This window comes from Hemitrygon akajei, unplaced genomic scaffold (assembly GCF_048418815.1).
Source record: "Hemitrygon akajei unplaced genomic scaffold, sHemAka1.3 Scf000082, whole genome shotgun sequence".
Taxonomy (NCBI): Eukaryota; Metazoa; Chordata; class Chondrichthyes; order Myliobatiformes; family Dasyatidae; genus Hemitrygon; species Hemitrygon akajei.
The window spans coordinates 2,660,626-2,686,643 of NW_027331968.1; the positions used below are offsets into that span (position 1 = coordinate 2,660,626).

The following is a 26,018-nucleotide window of genomic DNA, read 5'->3' on the forward strand; positions in this document are numbered from 1 at the left end:
CATGCACTCACCAATCTCTGTGTGAGAGGAAAAAACTATCTTCTATACTTCAAACAAATCCTCAAAACAATGTATTATTTCCTTGTTTATATTTAGATAGATAGATAGATAGATACTTTATTCATCCCCATGGGGAAATTCAACTTTTTTTCCAATGTCCCATACACTTGTTGTAGCAAAACTAATTACATACAATACTTAACTCAGTAAAAAAAAAATATGATATGCATCTAAATCACCGTCTCAAAAAGCATTAATAATAGCTTTTAAAAAGTTCTTAAGTCCTGGCGGTAGAATTGTAAAGCCGAATGGCATTGGGGAGTATTGACCTCTTCATCCTGTCTGAGTAGCATTGCATCGATAGTAACCTGTCACTGAAACTGCTTCTCTGTCTCTGGATGGTGCTATGTAGAGGATGTTCAGAGTTATCCATAATTGACCGTAGCCTACTCAGCGCCCTTCGCTCAGCTACCGATGTTAAACTCTCCAGTACTTTGCCCACGACAGAGCCCGCCTTCCTTACCAGCTTATTAAGACGTGAGGCGTCCCTCTTCTTAATGCTTCCTCCCCAACACGCCACCACAAAGAAGAGGGCGCTCTCCACAACTGACCTATAGAACATCTTCAGCATCTTTATTATATTTAATAATATAATATATATAATATAATATAATATAATAATATAATCTATATTTAGAGCCTTTTTTACGTTTAGAAGATGATGAGGGGCATTGATCGTGTGGATGGCCTGAGGTTTTTTCCCAGGGCAGAATTGGCCAATATGGGGGGGCATACAGTCTTTTAAGTTGCTTGGAAATAGATACCGAGGGGATGTCAGGGGTAAGTTTATTACACAGAGAGTGTTGGTTGTGCGTAATGCACTGCCAGCAGCAGAGTTCGAGGCAGATACAATAGGGTCTTTTAACAGCCTCTTAGATAGGTACACAGAAAAATAGAGGGCTGTGTGCTGGGGAAGTTCCAGGCAGTGTCTAGAGTAGGTTACATGGTCGGCACAGGATCATGGGGCAAAGAGCCTGTAATGTGCTGTAGATATCACTGTTATAGTTAAGGAGCAAAACAACTTTGGTTAACTTTCAATCATCTGGTACCACCCCCGTCACTAAGGATGACTTAATGATCTCTGCCAGGGACCCGACAATTTCTGCACTTGCCTCCCACAGGGTCTGAGGGAGCACCTTGTCATGCCCTGGAGATTTATCCAACCTAATCTGCCTCAGGATAGGAAACACCTCCTCCACTTTAGTCAGTACAGGGTCCACGATGTTAATGCCGCTTTTCCACACTTCCATAGACTCTGTTTCCTGTCTCCGGACTAAACAGAGATTTTTTAAAAAATGAGGATCTCCCTATCTGTTTTGTTTCCACACATGGATTGCCACACTGGTCTTCCAGAGGACCAACTTTCTCCCTTGCAATACTTTTGCTCCTAATCTATCATGATAATCACTTAGGATTATCCTTCATCTTTTCTGTGAGGGCAACCTCATGCCTTCTGTTAGCCATCCTGATTTATTTCTTATGTGTTCTCTTGCATTTCTTATACTCCATTTGAACCTGCCTGCCTATCCCTGTTATGCAGCTCCATTTTGTGCTTCACCAGGGTCCCAATATCTCTTGAAATCCAAGGTTCCCTACAGTTTAACATATCCTCTTCGCTGTCAATCAACACTGCTGCACCTCAGGGGTGTGTGCCTAGCCCACTGCTGTACTCTCTGTATACACATGGCTGTGTGGCAAGGCATAGCTCAAACACCATCTACAAATTTGCTGACGATACAACCATTGTTGGTAGAATCTCAGATGGTGACGAGGGGGCGTACAGGAGTGAGATATGCCAGCTAGTGGAAGGGTGCCACAGTCACAACCTGACACTCAACGTCAGTAGGATGAAAGAGCAGATTGTGGACTTCAGGAAGAGTAAGATGAGGGAGCACGTACCAATCCTCATAGAGGGATCAGAAGTAGAGACAGTGAGCAACTTTAAATTCCTGGGTGTCATGATCTCTGAGGATCTAATCTGGTCCCAGCACATTGATGTAGTCAGAAAGAAGGCACGACAGTGGCTATACTTTATTAGGACTTTGAAGTGGTTTGGTATGTCAACAAATACACTCAAAAACTTCTATCGTTTTACTGTGGAGAGCATTCTGACAAACTGGATCACTGTCTGTTGTGGAGGGGCTTCTGCACAGGACCGTAAGAAGCTGCAGAAGGTTGTAAATCTAGTCAGCTCCATCTTGGGTACTAGCCTACAAAGTATCCAGGACATCTTTAGGAAGCAGTGTCTCAGAAAGGCAGCGTTTATTATTAATGTCCACCAGCACCCAGGGCATGCCCTTTTCTCACTGTTACCATCAGGCCTGAAGGCACACACTCAGCGATTCAAGAACAGCTTCTTCCCATCTGCCATCTGATTCCTAAATGGACTTTGAAGCTTTGGACACTATCTCACTTTTACTGTTTTTGCACATTTTTAATTATCTATCCATTATACATAATTGATTTAATTGTTTATAATGTTTTAATGTATTTATTTTATTATTATTATTATTATTATTATTATTATTATTATTATTATTATCTATGCTAGGTTATGTATTGCATTGAACTGCTGCTGCAAAGTTAACAAATTTCACGACACATGCCGGTGATAATAAACCTGATTCTGACTCCGAGTTTCTATCTTTACCTTTTATTCTGACAAGCACATACCCGCTTTGTACTTTCAAAATTTCACTTTGAAGGCCTCGCATTTACCAAGCACACCTTTGCCATAAAGGAGCCTGTCCCAGTCCACAGTTGCCAGATTCTAGTGTCATAATTCCAGGTGTTGATCCATGCCCTGAAAACATCCACCTTTCCTACGCTGCTCCTTGTATTGAAATATACAGGGCTCAGCATATTCACTGCACAATGCTCAAGTTTTTCATTCCTGACTTTGTCCGAGGACTGAACAACATCTGCCTCCACAACCCCTCCACTATCTGGTCTGTTATTCAGCCTCCCATTCCCCCTGCAACTTTGGTTTAACCGCCCCCCACCTTACCCCCACCTCCCAGCATGCAGCTCTCTCACATCTTTGGTTTTCCTCTCCCAGATCAATAAAAAGGAGGTGCATACCAGGTACAGGCAGAGAGGAACAAATGGGGTACTTATGAAATACAGGAAATTCAAGTGAACACTTATGAAAGAAATAAAAGAAGGCATGAGGTTGCCCCAGCAGACAAGGTGAAGGAGAATCCTCAGGGATTGTTTTGATATGTTAAGAGCAAAAAGATTGCAAGGGAAAAAAATTAATCCTCTGCAAGATCAGAATGGTAATCCATATGAGGAAACAAAATAGATGGGGAGATTTTTTTTTGCATCCGTATTTACTCAAGAGATGAACACAGAGTCTATAGAAGTGAGGCAAAGCAGCAACAACTTCATGGACCCTGTACAGATTACAGATGTGGAGTTGTTTATTGTCATAAGGCAAATTAGTGTGGATAAATCCGCAGGGCCTGACAAGTTCTTCCCTGGGACCCTGCGGAAGACAAGTGCAGAAATTGTCAGGGCACAAACACAGATATTTAAATAATCCTTAGTGACAGGTGAGTTACTGGAGGATTGGAGGACAGCCGATGTTGTTCTACTGTCCAAGAAAGGCTCTAAAAATAAATAAGAAATTGTACGTTGGTGAGCTTGACATCAGTAGGGGCAAAGTTATTGCAAGTTATGTGCAGGAACCGGATATATAAGTATTTGGATCGATGTGGACTGATTAAGAATAGACAGCATGGCTTTGTGCATGGTAGGTCATGTCTAACCAATCTTATAGAGTCTCTCGAGGAAGTTATCAGGAAAGTGGATGAAGGCAAGGCAGTGGATGTTGTCTACATGGACGTTAGCAAGGCACTTGACAAAGTCTCATATGGGAGGTTGGTCAAGAAGGTTCAGTCACTCAGCATTCAAGATGAGACAGTAAATTGGATGAGACACTGTCTTTGGGAGAAGCCAGAGTGTGGTAGCAGATGGTTCCCTCTCTAACTGTAAGCCTGTGATTAGTTGTGTGACATAGGGATCAGTGCTTGTTTTGTTGTTGTTTGTCATCTATATCAGTAATCTGGGTGTTGGTGTGCTTAACTGGATCAGCAAATTTGTGGGTGACACCAAGATTGGTGGTCTAGTGGACAGCAAGGAAGACTATCATGGCTTGCAGTGTGACCTGGACTCGCTGGAAAAATGTTTTGAGAAATGAAAGGTAGAAGTTAAAACAGAAACATGCGAGGTGTTGTGGTTTGGTAGGACTTACCAGGGTGGATCTTACACAGTGACTGTTTGGGCACTGAGGAGTGTTGTAGAGGAAAGGATTCTGGGAATACAGGTCTATAATTCACTGAAAGTGGTGTCACAGTTCAATGTGGATGGAAAGAAAGATTTTGGTACATTGGCCTTCATGAACCAAAGTACTGAGTACAGGAGATGAATGTTATGTTGACATTGTACAAGACATTGGTGAGGCTTAATTTGGAGTATTGAGTGCAGTTTTGGTCACCAACCTACAGGAAAGATGTAAAGACTTTGAAGGAGTTCAGAGAAAATTCACAAGGATGTTGCCAGGTCTGGAGGACTTGGGTTGTAAGGAGAGATTGAACAGGTCAGGACTTTATTCCATAAGACCATAAGACAAAGGAGCAGAAGTCGGTCACTCGGCCCATCGAGTATGCTCTGCCATTTTATCTTGAGCTGATCCAGTCAATCTCCCCTTTAGTCCCATTCTCCCGCCTTCTCACCATAACCTTCGATGTCCTGGCTACTCAGATGCCTATCAATATCTGCCTTAGATACACCCAATGACTTGGCCTCCACTGCGGCCCGTGGCAATAAATTCCACATATTCACCACCTTCTGGCTAAAAAAATTTCTTGCATCTCTGTTCTGAATGGGCACCCTTCAATCTTTAAGTCATGCCCTCTTGTACTGGACTCTCCCACCATGGGAAACAACTTTGCCGCATCCACTCTGTCTATGCCTTTCAACATTCGAAATGTTTTTATCAGGTCTTCCCTCATTCTTCTAAACTCCAAGGAGTACAGTCCAAGAACAGTCAAACATTCCTTATACGTTAACTCTCTCGTTCCTGGAATCATTCTAGTGAATCTTCTCTAAACCCTTGCCAAAGACAGAACATCCTTTCCTAAATAAGGAGTCCAAAACTGCACACAGTATTCCAAGTGAGGTCTTATCAGTGCCTGATAGAGCCTCAACATTACATCCCTGTTCCTATACTCTATTCCTCTAGAAATGAATGCCAACATTGCATTTGCCTTCTTCACCACCGACTCAACCTGGAGGTTAACCTTAAGGGTATCCTGCACGAGGACTCCCAAGTCCCATTGCGTCTCAGAACTTTGAATTCTCTCCCTATTTAAATAATAGTCTGCCCGTTTATTTCTTCTACCAAAGTGCATGATGATACACTTTCCGACATTGTAATTAATTTGCCACTTCTTTGTCCATTCCCCCAATCTATCCATCTCTCTGCAGACTCTCTGTTTCCTCAGCACTATCAGACCCTCCACCTATCTTTGTATTGTCAGCATACTTAGCCACAAAGCCATCTATTCTATAATCTAAATCGTTGATATACAACGTAAAAAGAAGCGGCCCGAACATAGAATCCTGTGGAACACCACTGGTAACCGGCAGCCAACCAGAATGGGATCCCATTACTCCCACTCTCTGTTTCCCACCAATCAACCAACGCTTTATCCACATATGTAACTTTCCCATAATTCCATGGGCTCTTACCTTGTTTAGCAGCCTCATGTGTGGCACCTTGTCAAATGGTTCCTCAGTGAAGACTGATGCAAAATACTCGTTCAGTTCCTCCGCCATCTCCTTATCTCCCATTACAATTTCTCCAGCATCGTTTTCTATCAGTCCTATATCTACTGTCACCTGTCTTTTACTCTTTATATACTTGGAAAAAGCTTTTAGTGTCCTCTTTGATATTATTTGCTAGCTTCCTTTCATAATTCATGTTTTCCCTCTTAATGACCTTCTTAGTTTCCTTTTGTAAGCTTTTAAAAACTTCCCAATCCTCTGTCTTCCGACTAATTTTGCTTCCTTGTATGCCCTCTTCTTCGCTTTTACTTTGGCTTTGACTTCTCTTGTCAGCAATGGTTGCATCCTTTTTCCATTCGAAAATTTCCTGAGGGTTCCTTCACTTCCATCTCTCTAATTACTTCCGGTTCATTGCACAATACCCAATCCAGTACAGCCGATCCCCTAGTGGGCTCAACAACAACCTGTAACTATGAAAATGGACAAGGGAGAGCCAATCATGTTGTGATCACTGCTTCCTAAGGGTTCCTTCACTTCCATCTCTCTAATTACTTCCGGTTCATTGCACAATACCCAATCCAGTACAGCCGATCCCCTAGTGGGCTCAACAACAACCTGTTCTAAAAAGCCATCTCGGAGACATTCTACAAATTCTCTCTCTTGATATCCAGTGCCGACCTGATTTTCCCAATCCACTCGCATGTTAAAATTCCCCACAATTGGAATTCCTTGGAATGTAGAAGATTGAGGGGAGACTTGATGGAAGTATATCAAAATTATGAAGGTTATAGATGGGGTAAATGCAAGCTGGGTTTTACCACTGAGATGGGGTGGCACTACAACCAGAGGCCATGGGTTAAGGGGGAAAGGTGAGGGGAACATGAGGGGAAACGTCTTCACACTGACGGTCATTCGGGTATGGAATGAGCAGCCAGTACAAGTGGTGCAGGCAAGCTCAATTTCAACATTTAAGAGGTTCATATCGGTACCTGGATGGTAGGAATATGTGAGTGGGCAGTTTAAATAGTTCAGCACAAACTAGATGGCCCAAAGGGCTGGATTCTGTGTTGTACTTTTCTATGACTGACAAGAACCTGAAATAATATGATTATTCATTTAATTCCTTTTAACAGCTGTGTGGACCAACCATTCATCTGGGCAGGAAATGTTTACATGGCTTCAAAACTGTGGCACTTTATATTGACAGTAGATAAAAGAAAATCCCAGCTACACATCAACAAAGGGTATTTGCATGAGAGAGGTCAGTTACTGTGGGGCCAGGCACATTTGCAGCTCATTGGGAACAGGGAATAATACTAATCGAGAGAGTCAAACTGAGCCAGGTCACAGATTGGAGATGGCAGAAATGCCCCATTCTTATTCCAGATACCAGCACTGTGCCCAGTTGGAAGATGATTTCTCTCTCCAACTTGGGTTGAACCTCACTGTAACAATGTGATGTCAGATCACACCTTGACAACTCAATTGATCTCATCTGAAATGTTGTCCTTCACTTTATGATGTACTATAAATCTTTTTTCAGGTTAAAAACAATAAGGAAATTATCTACGGGTTTGTCTGACACAACACGCCATTTTGTTGTCTATGTCCAGATATTTAAGAAGTGGAACAAGGGATTCACTCGATCATCATTCCTACTCAGACTGTGGGGAGGAATTCACTCGATCATCTGACCGACTGGCATGCTGTCAATTTACACGGGGGAATCCATTTATCTGCTCAGACAGTGGGAATGGATTCAGTCGGTCATTTCAACTGAAGGTACATCAGCAGGTTCACCATGGGCAAAGCCATTCATCTGTTCTGTGGGTGAGAATGGATTGAGACAGTCTTCCTGCCTGTTGCATACACCAGTCAGTGCACATTGAATTTGTGTGGAAGGATTCACTCAGTCAACTGACCTAATGGCTCAACAGCGAGTTCACACCGGGGAGCGGCCATTCACCTGCTCAGACTGTGGGAAGGGATTCACGTTGTCAGCTAATCTGCAAGCACACCAGTCAGTTCACACTGGGGAGAGGCCATTCGCCTGCTCGGACTGTGGAAAGGCATTCGCACGATTCGCTACCCTACAAGCACACCGGTCAGTTCACACTGGTGAGAGGCCGTTCACCTGTTCAGACTGTGGGAAGGGATTTGCGTTGTCATCTCACCTACTGAGACACCAGTCAGTTCACACTGGTGAGAGGCCGTTCACCTGCTCGGACTGTGGGAAAAGATTCACTTCATCATCTCAACTTAAGGTACATCAGCGAGTTCACACTGGGGAGAGACCGTTCACTTGCTCAGACTGTGGGAAGGGATTCACTCAGTCATCCTACCTACAAGCACACCAGTCAGTTCACACTGGGGAGAGGCCATTCGCCTGCTTGGACTGTGGGAAAGGATTCACTTCATCATCTCAATTTAAGGTACATCAGCGAGTTCACACTGGGGAGAAGCCGTTCATCTGCTCAGACTGTGGGAAAGGATTCACTTCATCATCTAACCTTAAAGTGCATCAGCGAGTTCACACTGGGGAAAGGCCATTCACCTGCTTAGACTGTGGGAAGCGATTCACTCAGTCATCCAACCTACAAGCACATCAGCGATCTCACACTGGGGAGAAGCCATTCATCTGTTCAGACTGTGGGAAAGGATTCACTTCATTATTTAACCTTAAGGTGCATCAGTGAGTTCACACTGGGGAGAGGCCATTCACATGCTCAGACTGTGGGAAAGAATTCAATACATCATTCCAACTTAAGTTACATCAACGAGTTCACACTGGGGAGAGGCCGTTCATCTGCTCAGAATGTGGGAAAGGATTCACTTCGTCATCTAATCTTAAGCTACATGAGCGAGGTCACAGTGGGGAGAGGCCATTCACCTGCTCAGACTGTGGGAAGGGGTTCAGGTCGTCATCTCACCTACTGAAATACCAATTAGTACACACTGGTGAGAGGCCGTTCACCTGCTCGGACTGTGGGAAAAGATTCACTCAGTCATCCCACCTGCAAGCACATCAACGAGTTCACACTGGGGAGAGGTCGTTCACCTGCACAGAGTGTGGGAAAGGATTCACTCAGTCATCCCACCTACAAGCACATCAGCGAGTTCACACTGGGGAGAGGCCATTCACCTGCTCAGAATGTGGGAAGGCATTCACTTTTCCATCTCAAGTGAAGGTACATCAGCGAGTTCACACTGGGGAGAGGCCATTCACCTGCTCAGACTGTGGGAAGGGATTCACTCAGTCATCCCACCTGCAAGCACATCAGCGAGTTCACACTGGGGCGAAGCCATTCTCCTGCTCAGACTGTGGGAAGGGATTCACTCAGTCATCCCACCTGCGAGCACACCAGTCAGTTCACACCGGGGAGACTCTGGACACCTGCTCGGACTTTGGGAAGAGATTCTCTCAGCCAAATCAACCAAATGTGCATCATTGAGTTCACACTGGAGAGACCGTTCACTGGATGTGTGTCCATCACCGTTGCTGAATGCAATTTCGAGAGTGACTGTCGGTGCTGAACTCTGCAATTATTGCTGCTGCTCACCACACCCAGTTCTGCACCCTGTTCACTGGGCATGGGAGGAGTTTCTTCTGCTGCATATTCACCTTTAATGAGATGTGTTTAATACTCTGGACCTGAGACAAATAAATCAGTTTTAGTTTAAACTCTGTCTCTGGTACTTAGTGAATTTATAACACACGTAGTGCACAGTAGAGAGTCAACTCAGGCTGCCCAGACCTTGCCGAGATTCAATTCCACGACAGTCCTTTTAAATCATCCCCTGTTATTCACCTCTCACTCTCCCTGTGGTGATGGGTTCCAAATAGTCACCACTCTGTGGGTGAAGAGGTTTCCCTTGAATTTCCTGCAGACTGAAGAAGTTGAGCTGACTGCAGTTCTGTCTGAGATGTTCTTCGCCCCTCAAATCTCTGGGCTGAGGAAGAATGACATTGGTAGTTAACCTCCTTAATCACGACTCATTTCCATTTTATGGGTCATTTTTCCTGCTTACAAAGGGTTGTTGAAAACACCAGTGTCCTTTAAAGACTGGAAGTAGAATTGGAAACCATCAGTTGGATGTTCAAAGAATCATGATCAGAAACCAGAGGCAGGTCTGCACAGGGTAGAGTGTGGGGCTCTGGAAGATGTTTGGGGTAAGAACGTATCATGAGAAGGGAATCAGCAGCAGGGAGTGGAACCGAATAACAGAGTAGGAACATTTCGAAGCTGATTGACAGAAAATAATTTGGTTGTCTGACTGATGACAGAAACAATACCTGTTGTGAGGTGCTCCATTGGTTGACGAAGATGTGGGTGTTGGGAATGGTTATATCTATTGAGGGAGTTATTCCTGCTTGTTCATCCTGTAATATAATTTCCGGATGGTTATTATATAACCATATAACAATTACAGCATGGAAACAGGCCATCTCAGCCCTTCTAGTCCATGCTGAAAGCTTACTCTTACCTAATCCCACTGACCTGCACTCAGCTCATAACCCTCCATTCCTTTCCTGTCCATATACCTATCCATTTAAAAAAAATATCGAACCTGCTTCTACCACTTCTACTGGAAGCTCCTCCACACAGCTACCGCTGAGTAATGAAGTTCCCACTTGTGTTACCCCTAAACTTTTGCCCCCTAACTCTCAAATCATGTCCTCTTGTTTGAATCTCCCCTACTCTCAATGGAAAAAGTCTATCCGCATCAACTCCACCTATCTCCGTCATAATTTTAAATACCTCTATTAAGTCTCCACTCAAACTTCTATGCTCCAAAGAATAAAGACCTAACTTGTTCAACCTTTCTTTGTAACTTAGGTGCTGAAACCCAGGTAACATTCTAGTAAATCTTCTCTGTACCCTCTCTATTATATTGACATCTTTCCTATAATTCGGTGAACAGAACTGTACACAGTACTTCAAATTTGGCCTGAACAATGCCTTGTATAATTTTAACATTACATCTCAACTCCTATACTCAATGCTCTGATTTATAAAGGCCAGCATACCAAAAGCTGTCTTCACAACCCTATCCACATGAGATTCCACCTTCAGGGGACTATTCACCATCATTCTATTATCTATGCCCCATAGATCACTCTGTTCTACTGCATTCTTCAATGCCCTACTATTTACCATGTATGTCCTATTTTGATTAGACCTACCAAAATGTAGCACCTCACAGATCAGCATTAACCTCCATCTGACATCTTTCTGTCCACTCTTCTAACTGGCTTAAATCTCGCTGCAAGCTTTCAAAACCTGCTTCATTATCCACAACGCCACCTATCTTAGTATCATCTGCATACTTTCTAATCCAATTTACCGCCCCATCATCCAGATCATTAATGTATATGACAAACAACATTAGACCCAGTACAGATCCCTGAGGCATACCACTAGTCACCGGCCTCTAACCTGACAAACAGTTATCCACCACTACTCTCTGGCATCTCCCATCTAGCCACTGTTGAATCCATTTTACTACTTCAAAATTAATACCTAACGATTGAACCTTCCTAACTAACCTTCCATGTGGAATCTTGTCAAAGGCCTTACTGAAGTCCATATAGACAACATCCACTGCTTTACCCTTGTCAACTTTCCTAGTACCCACTTCAAAAAGTTCAATATGTTTTATCAAACGTGACCTTCCACACACAAATCCACATTGACTGTTCCTAAACAGACCCTGTCTAATCAGATAATTATATATACCATATCTAAGAATATTTTCCGTTAATTTACCCACCACTGATGTCAAACTTACAGGCCCATCATTGCTAGGTTTACTCTGAGAACCCTTTTTAAACAATGGAACAACATGAGCAATACGCCAATACTCCGGCACCATCCCCCTTTCAAATGACATTAGAAATATTTTTGTCAGAGTCCCTACTATTTCTACACTAACTTCCCTCAAGGTTCTAGGAAATATCCTGTCAGGACCAGAGACTTGTCCACTTTTATATTCTTTAAAAGCTTTAGTACTTCCTCTTCGTTAATCCTCTTAGTTTCCATAACTACCCTACTTGTTTCCCTTACCTTACACAATTCAATATAATTCTCCTAAGTGAATACCGATGAAAATAATTTTTTCAAAACCTCCCCCACTCCTTTTGGCTCCACACATAGCTGTCCACTCTGATTCTCTAAGGGACCAATTTTATCCCTCATTATCCTTTTGCTGTTAATATAACTGTAGAAACCCTTTGGATTCATTTTCACCTTACTTGCCAAAGCAGCCTCATATCCTCTTTTAGCTTTTCTAATTTATTTTTACATTCTTTATATTAGATTCTTTTTACATTCTTTATATTTTTCCAGCACCACAATTGCTCCATGCTGCCTATATTTATTATAGATCTCTCTCATTTCCCTAACCAAGTTTCCAATATCCCTTGAAAACCATGGCACTCTCGAACCTTTAACCTTTCCTTTCAAACTAATAGGAACATAAAGATTCTGTACCCTCAAAATTTCACCTTTAAATGACCTCCATTTCTCTATTATATCCTTTCCATAAACAAATAGTCCCAATCCACTCCTAAATCTTTTTGCATCTCCTCAAAGTTAGCCTTTCTCCAATCAAAAATCTCAACCCTGGTACCAGTCCTATCCTTCTCCATAATTATTTTGAAACAAATGGTATTGTGATCAAATGGTATGTGCTCCCCAACACTTACCTCCATCACCTGACCTATCTCATTCCCAGCAGGATATCCAACACTGCCACTTCTCTAGTCGGTGCCTCTATGTATTGCTGCAAAAAACTATCCTGCACACATTTTACAAACTCAAAACCATCCAGCCCTTTTACAGATTGGGCTTCCCAGTCTATCTGTGGAAAATTAAAATCTCCCACAATCACAACCCTGTGCTTACTACAAATATCTGCTATCTCCTTACAAATTTGCTCCTCCAATTCTCACTCCCCATTAGGTGGTCTATAATACACCCCTATAAGTGTTACTATACCTTTCCCATTCCTTAATTCCACCCAAATAGCCTCCCTAGACGAGCCCTCTAATCTATCCTGTCAAAACACCACCCCGATATTTTCTTGGACAAGCAAAGCAACGCCTCCCCCTCTTGCCCCTCCAATTCGATCACACCTGAAGCAACGAAATCTAGGAATATTTAGTTGCCAATCACACCCTTCCTGCAACCATGTTTCACTAATAGCTACAACATCATATTTCCAGGTATCAATCCATGCTCTAACCTCATCCACCTTTCTTACAATGCTCCTAGCATTAAAATAAATGCATTTAAGAAACTCTCCACCTCTTCCTCTCTGCTTATCCCTAACAGTGCACGCAACTTTATTATCTTTTTGTTTTCCTTCTCCCCTACATATTTGGTCTGAAACCTCCTACATCAGGGAGGAAGTCCAAATCAGCTCTGTGTTAAAAGTCTAACCATCACAGTAACTGAAGGCAGCTGCAGGTTCATGAGGGACGGTTACTGTCAGATTCTGCATTTCTTGTGGCTGCTCATCGCACCCAGGACTGAACCCTGGTCACTGAGCCTTGGAGGAGTCTGTACTGCTGATGATAGCCTTAAACAAGACTGATGTTTAATATTGTGGATCTGTGAACGATAAATCAGTTCTGTATCAAATCCCGTGTCTCAGGTACTTACTGTCTCTACCACACTCACAATGTACACTAGAAAGGCCACTCAGCCCATCTGGTTCCTGCCCATGTTTCTGTTCCATATCCATATATCAAAATCTACCCCTGCTGTTCCCCTCTCACTCTCCCTGAGGTGACAGGTTGCAACTAATCACCACTCTGTGGGATAGGAGATTTCCCATAAATTTCACAGAATCATAGAAATCTATTTTCCTAAGCTCCATGTACCTATCTCAGAGTCTCTTAAAAGACCCTATTGTATCCGCCTCGACCATCATCGCTGGCAGTGCATACCACACACACACACATCAGTGTTTGCTTAAAAAAAACTTAGCTCTGATATCTCCTCTGTACCTACTTCCAAGCAGTTTAAACCTATTCCCCCTCGTGTTAGCCGTTTCAGCCCTGGGGAAAAGCCTCTGGCTATCCACACGACCAATGCCTCTCATCATCTTATACACCCGCATGATTTTCTCCAGTCTGAATAAGACGATGAGCTCACTGTGGTTTTGACGTTCCCTCCCCCCTCTCCTCCCCTACCCCTTCCCCTCTCCCTCCCCCTCTCTCTCTCCCTCCCTCCCCCTTTGTGTCTGACGTCACTCCCCCGCCTCACTCAGGCACTTAAAGCGACATTCACAGTTAGCGAACCTGCGGTCTCGTAACACAATACGCCTCTGAAGTGTGACAGCAGGCTAGCGAGTGAATCGTCGATGGTGCAGAGTCAGAAACCAAAGAGTTGCCAGATTGAGTCAGGGCTTTGGGGCTGCAAAGAGAGATTGGGTCTAGAGTTTACGAGGAGGAGGAATCAGACCAGCAGGATGTGGCTACAAAAGAAAGATTAGAAGCATTTGGAAACTGGTTGATCGAAAGAAAAGGTGGTTAATTTCTGCAAAATACTGGTGGAAATCAACAGTCAGGCAGCAATTGTGGAGAGGCATAAAAAGGCAACGTTTAGGCCGAGCCCCTTCAGAGTGTCTAGCCTGTCAACTCCGCTGCTTAGTTGCTCTCTGAATTGCAGAGTTCCTCCAGCGTTTTGTGTGTGTGCGTCTGTGTATTTCCAGCAACTGCTGAATCTCCTGTGTTTTATATCTGCATTTTACTTTGGCATTAGATACACGTTGATATTGAGTATATTGCTTATAGGAGCCGCTTTCTGCGTTAAAACAGCTGCAGATTTTTCTATACACACTATAAAAAAAATGAGGTATGGACATTGAACAGGTGCTTGCAGAAATATTTAATGGCACCGTGATTACCCATAGGGCCATGCGTTAAGAATTTCGCCGGCGCTGAAGCGCCGATGAAATGCGCAGGCGTCAGGCTGAGGCCATCCCCGAGTATCACGCATGCGTGCAGTACACAGAAGGCCTTGAAAATGTCGGCTGCGGTTAAGAGCGATTCTCCGTGTTTTTAGCTGAAACACCGACTTCAGGATAATTCCTTTGAATTTCTGACACCGTGGCCAGCAATCCCGGGACAGTCCTGCCCTCTTCCCTCTCTCTCAGCCCCACGATCCGTACACGGGCCCCGGGGAGCTTCCGGCTGATGAGGGAATGGGAACCGATGGATCTCTCAGACAGAGCTGAGCTCCAGCTGTCTAAATGCAAGGATTAGGAACTCGGAGAAAGGGAACAAAATATTTTACATCAGCAGTTCAGAAAATCAGCATTAGTACTCTTTTCCGTAGATTGTGTGTTGTTTGCTCTCCCTCCTCTTGCTCTGGACTTTTCTACCGGTGAGAACATGTTTTGTCCAATTCTCTCTGGGTACATAATGATATCAAACACCTTTTTTCTTGGGCAACAAGTAGCTTTCACATCACAAATGTGCCAGACTCCGGTGAGACAGGCTACTGCCCTCCCCTTCATATACCATCACTGAGTCCACCACCGTCAGTCATTGGGAGGAAATATTTCAGAAGAAATATTCAGAGGAAATATTTATGTAGTGTACAGAAACTAGTGATGCCTGTTTGCATTTTGGTGATGCAAGAGTTGCTGGAGAATTTGCAAGTGGGAAGAAGTGGAGTGATATTTGGAAATCTGACTTTTTAAAGCATAATTTAGCAAGGAAACCACATATGGACAATGTGCAAAAACTTTGGTGAGAAAATCTTCCATTTCCTGTTACAGGCCTGCTACACAGGTTGTGTGAGAGTGCAGATGAACTCGATCAAACCCAGAGGAGATCAAAGTTCCTATTGACAGTGATTTGCTAGCTGTTAAGATGAATACCTCTCCATATAAAATTCACTGTGCACATCTTGTCACTGGGTAAAAAATACACAGTACAAGATTTATCTTCACACTGGTTATTATAAGTTAGAGGGGAGATTATTACAAATTAGAGAGGTATTGGAGGGAAGGAGAGGAGATCTCCAGTGTCCCTGATGCCCTCACCTACGAGATGTGCATCCAGCTGCAGTTTGTAACCCTGCACTTCAATGAGCTGCAACTTGAAATGGGTGAATTCCAGATCATCCAGCAGTTGGAGGGGGTGATAGATATGACATGAAGAGAGGTGAGTTACACCCAAGGTGCAGGACACATGAAACTGGGTGAGAATCAGGAAGGGGAATGAGGTTAAATAGCCATCGCAGAGTACTCTAGTGGCCATCCCCCACAACAAAAGGTGGACCACTTTAGAAGCTGTTGGGGGGAATTACCTGGCAGAGGAAAGTCAGTCTATCCCCTGGCTGATAGGGGATTCGTTAGTTAGAGGAACAGAACAAGAGGGGACGAATATCCTAGTGGTAAGGCTTGCTAGTGGTAGTGAACAGGGGAAGGGGTGATGTAGTTAAAATAATTTGTAGGGGGAATGGGAGCCAGAATGACAGAACAGATAGTGGAGAGGGTGAATTGAATTGACTTTATTAGATACATACTTCATAAACATGAGGAGTAGAAATCTTTACGTTACATCTCCATCTAAATGTGCAATGTGTAATTTACAGTAATTTATAATAGATAGTTTGCACATAGGACAGTCAATATAACATCGAAATGCAATTGTATCAGCATGAATTAATCAGTCTGATGGCCTGGTAGAAGATGATGTCCCGGAGCCTGTTGCTCCTTTTGCTGTGGTATCGTTTCCTGGATGGTAGCAGCAGGAACAGTTTGTGGTTCTGGTGAATTGGGCCTGTTTGTCCCTGATATTCTTTGGGCCCTTTTTACACACCTTTCTGTGTAAATGTACTGAATCATGGAAAGTAGATTGTGCAATGTATAATTTCCTTGTTTATATTTAGAGACATTTTTAGGTGCATAAAATGATGAAGGGTCTTGAGCGTGTGGGTGGCCAGAGGTTTTTTTCCCAGGGTTGAAATGGTTAACATGAGGGGGCATAGTTTTAAGGTGCTTGGAAATAGATACTGAGGGATGTCAGGGGTAAGATTTTTACACAGAGAGTGGTGCGTGCGTGGAATGCACTGCCAGCTGCGGAGGACCAGACAGATACAATGGGGTATTTTAACAGCCTCTTAGATAGGTACATGGAGCTTAGAAAAACAGAGGGTGTGTGCTAGGGAAATTCTAGGCAGTTACTAGAGTAGGTTACATGGTTGGCACAACATTTTAGTCTGAATGGCCTGGAATATGCTGTAGATTTCTATCTTCTATTTTGAACAGTGAAGTAACTTCTCCTCTTTAATCTGTACAGGGTCTACAATTTAAATACCGCTTTTCCACACTCCCATAGACCCTTTGTCCATCTCCTGAGTAAATAGAGATGGAAAAATATTTAAGATTTAAGATCTCCCCATCTGCTTTGGTTCCACACATGTGGATTGCCATTCCGGTCTTCCAGAGGATCAGCTTTGTGCCTTGCAATCCTTTTGCCCTTAATCTATCTCTAGAATCCCTGAGGATTATCCTTCACCTTTTCTGTGACAGCAACCTCATGCCATCTTTTACCCATCCTGATTTATTTCTTATGTTTTCTCTTGCATTTCTTATACTCCATAAGAAACTGACTGCCTATCCCTGTTATGCAATTCCATTTTGTGCTTTACCAGGGTCTCAATATCTCTTGCAATCCAAGTTTCCCTACAGTTTCTATCTTTACCTTTTATTCTGACATACCCGCTCTGTACTTTCAAAATTTTGCTTTGAAGGCCTCCCATTTACCAAGCACACCTTTGCCATAAAGCAGCCTGTCCCAGTCCACAGTTGCCAGATCCTAGTGTTGATTCCAGGTGTTGATCCATGCCCTGAACACATCCACCTTTCCTATGCTGCTCCTTGTATTGAAATATACAGGGCTCAGCATATTCACTGCACCATGCTCAACGTTTTCATTCCTGACTTTGTCTGAGGCCTGAACAACATCTGTCTCCACAACCTCTCCACTATCTGTTCAGATATTCAGGCTCCCATTCCCCCTGCAACTTTAGTTTAACCCTCCTTACCCCCACCTCCCACCATGCAGCTCTATCACCCCTTTGGCTTTCCTCTCCCAGATCAATAAAAAGGAGGTGCATACCAGGTACAGGCAGGGAGGAACAGATGGGGTACTTATGAAATACAGAAAATTCAAGTGAACACTTATGAAAGAAATAAAATAAGGCATGAGGTTGCCCCAGCAGACAAGGTGAAGGAGAATCCTCAGGGATTCTGCAGATATGTTAAGAGCAAAAAGATTGCAAGGGAAAAAATTAATCCTCTGGAAGATCAGAATGGTAATCCATATGAGGAGACAAAATAGATGGGGAGATTATTATTATTATTATTATTATTATTATTATTATTATTATTATTATTTTTATTATTATTATTAAAGTCAAGTCACTTTTATTGTCATTTTGACCATAACTGCTGGTACAGTGCACAGTAAAAATGAGACAAAGTTTTTCAGGACCATGGTTTACATGACACAGAACAAAAAACTAGACTGATCTACGTAATATAAAAAACACAGAGAAAGCTACACAAGACTACAGCCTTACACTGGACTGCACAAAGTGCACAAAACAGTACCGGCATTACAAAAGAGAGCCCGAATGCTTCGGATCCTTTTCCCAGACGACAGGAGGGAGAAGAGATTGTATGACGGGTGCATGGGGTCCTTCATAATGCTGTTTCCTTTGCGGATGCAGCGTGTAGTGTAAATGTCCGTGATGGCGGGAAGAGAGACCCGGATGATCTTCTCAGCTGACCCCACTATCCGCTGCAGGGTCTTGCGATCCGAGATGGTGCAATTTCTGAACCAGGCAGTTATACAGCTGCTCAGGATGCTCTCAATACAGCCCCTATAGAATGTGATGAGGATGGGGGGTGGGGGGGTGGTTGGGAGATGGACTTTCCTGAGCCTTCGCAAAAAGTGGAGACGCTGCTGGGCTTTCTTTGCTTTGGAGCTGGTGTTAAGGGACCAGGTGAGATTCTCCGTCAGGTGAACACCAAGAAATTTGGTGCTGTTTACGATTTATCCGTATTTACACAGGAGATGGACACAGAGTCTATAGAAGTGAGGCAAATCAGCATCAACTTCATGGACCCTGTACAGATTACAGAGGTGGAGGTGTTTGCTGTCTTAAGGCAAATTAGCGTGGATAAATCCCCAGGGCCTGACGGGGTTGGACCCTGCGGAGGACAGGTGCAGAAATTTTCGGGGCCCAAGCACAGATATTGAAATCACCCTTAGTGACAGGTGACGGACTGGAGGACAGCCAGTGTTGTTCCGCTGTGTAAGAAAGGCTCAAAAAATAAACTAGGAAATTATATGTTGGTGAGCTTGACATCAGTAGTGGGAAAGTTATTGGAACGTATGAGCAGGAACCGGATATATAAGGATTTGGATCGATGTGGACTGATTAAGGATAGGCAGCATGGCTTTGTGCATGGTAGGTCATGTCCAATCAATCTTATAGAGTCTCTTGAGGAAATTATCTGGAAAGTGGATGAAGGCAAGGCAGTGGATGTTGTCTACATGGACTTTAGCAAGGCACTTGACAAAGTCTCAGATGGGAGGTGTGGTAGCAGATGGTTGCCTCTCTGACTGGAGGCCTGTGTCTAGTGGTTGCCACAGGGATCAGTGCAGGATCTGTTGTTGTTTGTCATCTATATCAGTAATCTAGATGATAACATGGTTAGCTGGGTCAGCAAATTTTTGGATGACAGCAAAATTGGGGTGCAATGAACAGCGAGGAGGACTGTCATGACTTGCAGTGCGATCTGGATCAGCTGGAAAAATGGGTTAAGAAATGCAAAATGGAATTTAATGGAGACAAGTGTGGGGTGTTGCATTTTGGTAGGAACTAGGTCTTAAACAGTGACTGGTCGGGCACTGAGGAGTGCTGTAGAAGAAAGGGATCTGGGAATACAGGTCAATAATTCACTGAAAGTGGTGTCACAGTTCGATAGGGACAGAAAGAAAGATTTTGACATATTGGCCTTCATGAACCAACACTTCCAACAATTCCAGCACTGTGCCCAGTTAGAAGGTGATTTCTCCATTCAACTTGGATTGAACCTCACTGTAACAGTGTGATATCAGATCACACCTTGACAACTCAAGTGATCTCATCTCAAATGTTGTCCTTCAACCACTGATGGATTTTTAAATCTTTTTACAGGTTGAAAATGACAAGGAATTTGTCTATGGGAATTCAAACACAACACACCAGTTGTGCTGTCTATGTCCAGATATTTAAGGAGCAAGGGATTCAATCAACCATCCTTCCTGCTCAGACTGTGGGGAGGGATTCACTCGGTCATCTCAACTGAAGGTACATCAGCGAATTCACACTGGCCAAGGCCATTCATCTGTTCTGTGTGTGAGAAAGTATTCAGTCGGTCTTCCCACCTGTGGACACACCAGTCAGTTCACACTGGGCAGAGGCTGGTCATCTGCTGAAATTGTGGTGAAGGATTCACTCAGTCATCTGATCTAATGGCTCACCAGCGAGTTCACACCGGGGAGTGGCCGTTCACCTGCTCGGACTGTGGGAAGGGATTCACTCAGTCATCCCAACTGAAGGTACATCAGAGAGTTCACACTGGAGAGAGGCCGTTCACGTGCTCAGACTGTGGGAAGGGATTCATGTTGTCATCTCACCTAATGAGACACCAGTCAGTTCACACCGGGAAGCGACCATTCACCTGCTCAGAATGTGGGAAAGGATTCACTCAGTCATCCGAACTACTGGCACACCAGTCTGTTCACACTGGGGAGTGGCCGTTTACCTGCTCAGAATGTGGGAAGGGATTCACTTGGTCATCTCGCCTGCTGGCACACCAGCGAGTTCACACCAGGGAGAAGCCATTCACATGCTCGGACTGTGGGAGGGTATTCTCTTGGTCATCTGATCTACAAAAACACCAGCGAGTTCACAGTGGGGAGAGGCTGTTCACCTGCTCAGACTGTGGGAAGGGATTCACTCAGTTATCCAACCTACTGGTACATCAGCGAGTTCACACTGGGGAGAAGCCGTTCATCTGCTCAATCTGTGGGAAGGGATTCACTCAGTCATCTGATATGCTGGCACACCGGCGATTTCACACTGGGGAGAGGCCGTTCACTTGCTCAGACTGTGGGAAGGGATTCACTCGGTCATCCACCCTACAGAGACACCAGTCAGTTCACACTGGGGAGAGGCCGTTCACCTGCTCAGACTGTGGAAACGGATTCACTCGGTCATCCACCCTACAGAGACACCAGTCAGTTCACACTAGGGAGAGGCCGTTCACCTGCGGTGAATGTGGGAAGGGGTTCACTCAGTTATCTCATCTACAGAGACACCAGCAAGTTCACACTGGGTAGAGGCCATTCACTTGCTCAGACTTTGAGAAGAGATTCTCTCAGCGATCCCCACCAAATGTGTGTCATTGAGTTCACACGGGGAATGCGTACTGGATATTTGTCCATCACAGTTGTTGAATGCAATTTCGAGAGTGACTGTCGGTGCTGAACTCTGCAATTATTGCTGCTGCTCACCAAACCCGGTTCTGCACCCTGGTCACTGGGCATGGGAGGAGTTTCTTCTGCTGCATATTCCCCTTTAATGGGACTGGAGTTTAATATTCTGCCTCTGAGACAAGTAAATCTGTTCTATTTTAAACTCTGTCTCTGGTACTTAGTAAATTTATAACACACCTAGTGTACAGTAGAGAGTCAACTCAGGCCAGCTGGACCCGGCCAGTGATTCTGTTCCTAAACAGTCCTTTTAAATCCTCCCCTGTTGTTCCCCTCTCACTGTCCCTGTGGTGATGGGTTCCAAACAGTCACCACTCTGTGGTTTCTGAGGTTTCCATTGAATTTTCTGCAGACTGAAGAAGTTGAGCTGACTGCAGTTCTGCCTGAGATGTTCTTCACCCCTCAAATCTCTGGGCTGAGGAAGAATGACATTGGTAGTTAACCTCCTCAATCATGACTCATTTCCATTTTATGGGTCATTTTCCCTGCTTCTAAAGTGTTGTTGAAAGCACTACTGTACTCTAAAGACTGAATGCAGAATGGGAAACCATTTGTTGGATGTTCAACGGAGCAGGGTCAGAAACCAGAGGCGGGTCCGCACAGGGCAGAGTTTGGGGCTCTGGACGATGGTCAGGGTAAGAACGTATGATGAGGAGAAGGGAAGCAGCAGCGGGACGTGGCAACGAATGACAGAGTAGCAACATTTGGAAGCTGATTGACAGAGAAAATCTTTTGTTCGTCTGACTGATGACACAAACAATACCTGTGGTGAGGTGCTCCACTGGTCGAGGAACGTGTGTGTTGGGAATGGTTTTATCTATTGAGGGAGTTGTTCCTGCTTGTTTATCCTGTAATATTATTAATGACCTTCTAGGTTCCTCCAGCATTTTGTGTATGTGTTGCTTGGACTTCCAGCATCCACATATTCTCTCCTGTTTTTGATAAGAGCAAAAGCCGGGTCATATAATATAGCAAGAAAACAGTGGGAAGTGAGAGGATTGGAAAGTATTTACATAACCAACAGGAGACAACTAAAAAAAAAACACTGGAGAGAAAAGATGAAAAATTAAGGTAAGTGAGCCAATAATATCAAGTATCAAAAGTCGTTCACATACATAAAGAGTAAAGGAGAGGCAAGAGTTGATATTGTACCGCTGGAAGATGATGCTGGTGAGTTAGTAATAGAGTGAAGAAATCGCGGTCGAATGTAATAAGTATTTCGTGTCATTCTTCACTGTGTCAGACACTCGCAGTATAAGACTATCAGACATGGGAGCAGAATTAGGCCATTCAGCCCCATCAAGTCTGCTCCGCCGTTCTATCATGGCTGATCCCGGTTCTCACTCAACCCCATGCTCCTGCCTCCTCGGCATATCCTGTAATGCCCTGACTGATCAGCAAACTATTAGCTTCTGCCCAAAATATACCCACAGACTTGTCCCCCACCACCGTCTGTGTCAGAGAATTCCACAGATTCACCGCTCTCTGGCTAAATAAAATCCTCCTTAACTACTCTGCAAGGTCACTCCTCAGTTTGGAGGCTGTGCCCTCCGTTATGGCTACCCCCACCATACGAAAAGTCCTCTCCTCATCCACACTATCTGGACCTTTCCACATTCGTTGGGATTCAGTGAGATTTTACACCCCCCCCCCCCCACATTTATTAAACATAGGTCAGTGCAGGAGTACAGGCCCAAGGCTGGAAAACGCTTCTCATATCTTAACCCCTTTATTACCGGAATCATCTTCTTGAACACCTCTGGACTCTCTCCAACGACAACACACCTTTTCTGAGATATGCATCCCAAATACTCTCAGTGCGGCCTAAGTAGTATCTTATAAAGTACCAGCATCATCTCCTTGCTTATAGATTCTACTTCACTTTAAATAAATGCCAGCATTGCATTTGCCTTCTTTACCATAGGCTCAACCTGTAAATTAACCTTCTGGGAGTCTTGCCCGAGGATTCATATTTCCTTCTGTACTTCTGTTGTATGAACCTTTTCCCCAATCAGATAATAGTTCACTATTGATCCTTTTGCCAAAATGCATTATCGTACATTTCCCAGTATTGTATTCCATCTGCCACTTTTTTGCCCGTTCTTGAAATTTTTCCATGTCCTGCTGCAATCAGATTACTTCCTCAGCACTACCAACACCTCCACCAATCTTTGTATCATCCGCGAACCTTGCCACAAAGCCATCGGTTCCATTATCCAAATCATTGACAAACTATTTGAAAAGTAGTTGTCCGAATACTGACCCTTGTAGACCACTAGTCACTGCTAGCCAACCAGAATGGGCCCCTTTCATTCCCACTCGCTGCCTCTTGGCTGTTAGCCATTCCTCTGTCCATGCTAGTATTTCCTCTGATTTTTATCCTGTCAAGCAGTGACACCTTATCAGATGCCTTCTGAAAATCCAATTAAATGATATCCACTGCCTCTCGTTTGTCCATCCTCCTTCTGACTTCCTCGAAGATCTATAACAGACTTATCAGGCAAGGTTTCCCTGTACAGAACCTATGCTGGCTTTGACTTATTTTATCATTAGTCTCCTCGTACCTCAAAACCTCATCTGATATTTTAGACTCAAACGCTTTCCCAGCCACTGAGGTTAGGCTAACTGGACTATAATCTGCTTTTTTTTCAGTTGCCTGTTGCCGGATTTTAAAAGATACCCGATTATCCAACTTCCTACTCTCTTTTGCTACATTATATGCACTTCCCTTGGCTTTTATACAGTCCTTAACTTCCTTTGACAGCCGTGGTAGTCTAGCCCCGCTGTTTGAGAACTACTTCTGCCGGACATATCTATCCTGTATGTTATGAACTATTCTCAGAGACGTCAGCCACCTGGGGAATCACCTCTCTCATGCCTCTGTAATACACTTTATTCTATTGCCATACCCCGCATGTGACCTGTGCTTCTCCCTCACAAGTTACAGTGGGAATTCAATCAAATTATGATCACTGCCTTCTAATGGTTCCTTTACATTATCCTCCCTAATAAGATCTGGGTTATTAAAAAACACAAAACTAAGATAGCAGTTCCCCGCATATTCTCAACCATCAGCTGCTTTAAAAAGCCATTTTGTACACATTTCATCTCTTGCGATCGGCACAAATCTGACTTTCCCCATTCTCCTGCAGATTGAAGTCACCCACTACAATTGCGTCATTAAATTTATTGCATAAGTGCCAAACATTCAGCAGTATCTGGGGCAGAAGTGAGGATAAATGTTTTTACCAAGGAGAGAAGGTGTTTTTGAAGCTGAATAGATAAGATTCCTGGACCAGAAGGTGTACACCCCAGGGTTCAGAAAGAGGTAGCTGAAGAGACTGTGAAGGCATTAGAGTCAAAGAACACTACAACCCAGGCAAACCCCTTTCAGCCAAACTAGTCCGTGCCAAAACATTAATCTGCCGAGTTCCAACAAGTTCCACCTGGACCATCGCCCTCCATATCCTTCTCATCCATGGACCTAAGCAAACTTCTCTTAAAGATTGTAATCGTCCCTGCCACTTGCTCTGGCAGCTCAGTGCAGACTCTCCCCGCCTCTGAACGAATAAGTTCCCCCATAGTTTTCTCTTCAATGATGAGTAATGATCTATCACAAATCACTAGATGTTGGAATGGTTCTGGCGGACCAGAAACTTGCCAATGTCACTCCACTCTTTAAGAAGAGAAGGAGGCAGAAGAAAAAAAAAATGGACAACAAAGGTTTTGCTTCCTGAAAACCTTTAGGTGTATCTTATAAATTTTGGGCTACTGATCATGAAAATCACCATGGAATTTCCCTATCACGCACCATTTTTTGAAATCACTTATGTTTATTATTTCAATTCATAATTCAGGTCAATTAAAATGTTGCCTGCAATGTAAGCTGGAAAGTTTCCTATCTTGTTCAGGCATGCTTGGGCATACTTAGCTGCTGCATAGCAGGACAGGTTTTAGTAATAATTATTGGGTTCAGGACTGTAAGGATGGAATTTGCTATCACTAGGCACAAAAAATTCTATGAAGGATTTTGATATTTGAGGCGGATGCTTCCCAGAATAAGCATTTTTGTTGGTCTACAAAGCAAACAGGTCATCAATGACAGGCAATTTGAAGAATTTCTATTGGGACTGGAGAAAATGACATGGAAGGCATTCAAGGAAGTTGTTGAAATTTTTCTCGGCATCAACAGAGCACCAAGCTTCATGCAGCTGGTTGAAACCATGCTTCAAGCATATAAAACCATGAAATGCAACATGTCACTAAAGATTCATTTTCTGCATTCACATTTGGACTTCTTCCCTGCAAATCTTGGTGCTGTTAGTGACGAGCATGGTGAAAGTTTTCACCAGGACACTGCGGTCATGGAGAAAAGATACCAGGGCAACTGAATCCAGCAATGCTGCAAATTAGTGTTGGGCACTTAAGCGAGAAGCCTCAGACACTGAGTACGAATGAAAATCATTACCCAAATATTTTTAACTTGGTTGCACTATTGAAAAGCAGCAGCACCATTATGCAATTAAAGACAATATGTTCAATAACAGTTAATTTGCCGTTTTTCCAAATTCCTGCGTGATACAAGTAGTCTTAAATTATA

General features: G+C 43.7%; 1 protein-coding gene across 1 annotated transcript in view; it reads left to right on the forward strand.

Moving 5' to 3' along the window:
* LOC140722625 (uncharacterized) overlaps window positions 1-26,018 on the forward strand; it is a 121,779-nt gene that overhangs the window by 82,255 nt on the left and 13,506 nt on the right. Inside the window, 3 exon segments of the mRNA XM_073037328.1 lie at window positions 7,825-7,919; window positions 8,040-9,122; window positions 20,483-20,947. Coding sequence (XP_072893429.1) covers window positions 7,825-7,919; window positions 8,040-9,122; window positions 20,483-20,947 — 1,643 coding nt within the window.